This window comes from Parus major, chromosome Z (assembly GCF_001522545.3).
Source record: "Parus major isolate Abel chromosome Z, Parus_major1.1, whole genome shotgun sequence".
Taxonomy (NCBI): domain Eukaryota; kingdom Metazoa; phylum Chordata; class Aves; order Passeriformes; family Paridae; genus Parus; species Parus major.
The window spans coordinates 46,391,400-46,392,008 of record NC_031799.1 but is presented as its reverse complement, the minus strand read 5'-3'; the positions used below and the strand labels follow the sequence as shown (position 1 = coordinate 46,392,008).

The window sequence follows — 609 nt, the reverse complement described above, 5'->3', positions numbered from 1 at the left end:
GGTGTCTGACCGCGCGTTCTGTGGAGAAACTCCTCCTAGCGTCCATCCGAAACCTCCCGTGGCGCTGCTGGAGAGTATGTTCTCTCTCCTGTGCCTCGGAGAAGAGACCCGCCCCCCACTCGCGGCTGCAAGGTCCTCTCTGGGAGTTGTCGAGAGTGATAATATCACCCCTGTGCCTTCTTTTCTCCAGGCTGAACAACCCCAGCTCCCTCGGCCTCTCCTCGTATGACTTGTGCTCCAGCCCTTTCGCCATCCTCGTTGCCCTTCTCTGGACTCAGAGGCAAGACCTCCAGTTTCTTGCCAGGACATTAATCTGCAAGATTTTGCTGTCCCATCCTCATACCGTTTTAGAGCACACAATGCTCCACCTCAGGAAGTTTTGTGGTGATGCATTGCCAGAAGAAAATGATTTGCCATAGGTTTTGACTTCTACACTCAACATCTCTGACTTCGTAAGAAAAGATAAGGGGTTCTGCCAAGTCTCCCTCCTCTATAACACAGGGGGGTTTTGTTCTTTGTTCACTTAACCTTCTTGTTGCTAGTTTGGATAATGTTGACACACCTGGATGTTTCTATGTTGCTAGTCTCTGGAGTACCTCTGTTTATTTG

At 50.2% G+C, this 609-nt stretch overlaps 1 protein-coding gene across 1 annotated transcript in view; it reads right to left on the bottom strand.

Annotated features, from left to right (window-relative positions):
• The window catches only part of DGKQ (diacylglycerol kinase theta), an 88,730-nt gene extending 88,477 nt beyond the window's left edge, over window positions 1–253 (bottom strand). The window contains exon 1 of the mRNA XM_015652211.2: window positions 54–253. Within this exon, the coding sequence (XP_015507697.1) occupies window positions 54–253 (200 nt within the window). The remainder of the gene's footprint in view (window positions 1–53) is intronic.
• Between the last annotated feature and the right edge of the window lie 356 nt (window positions 254–609).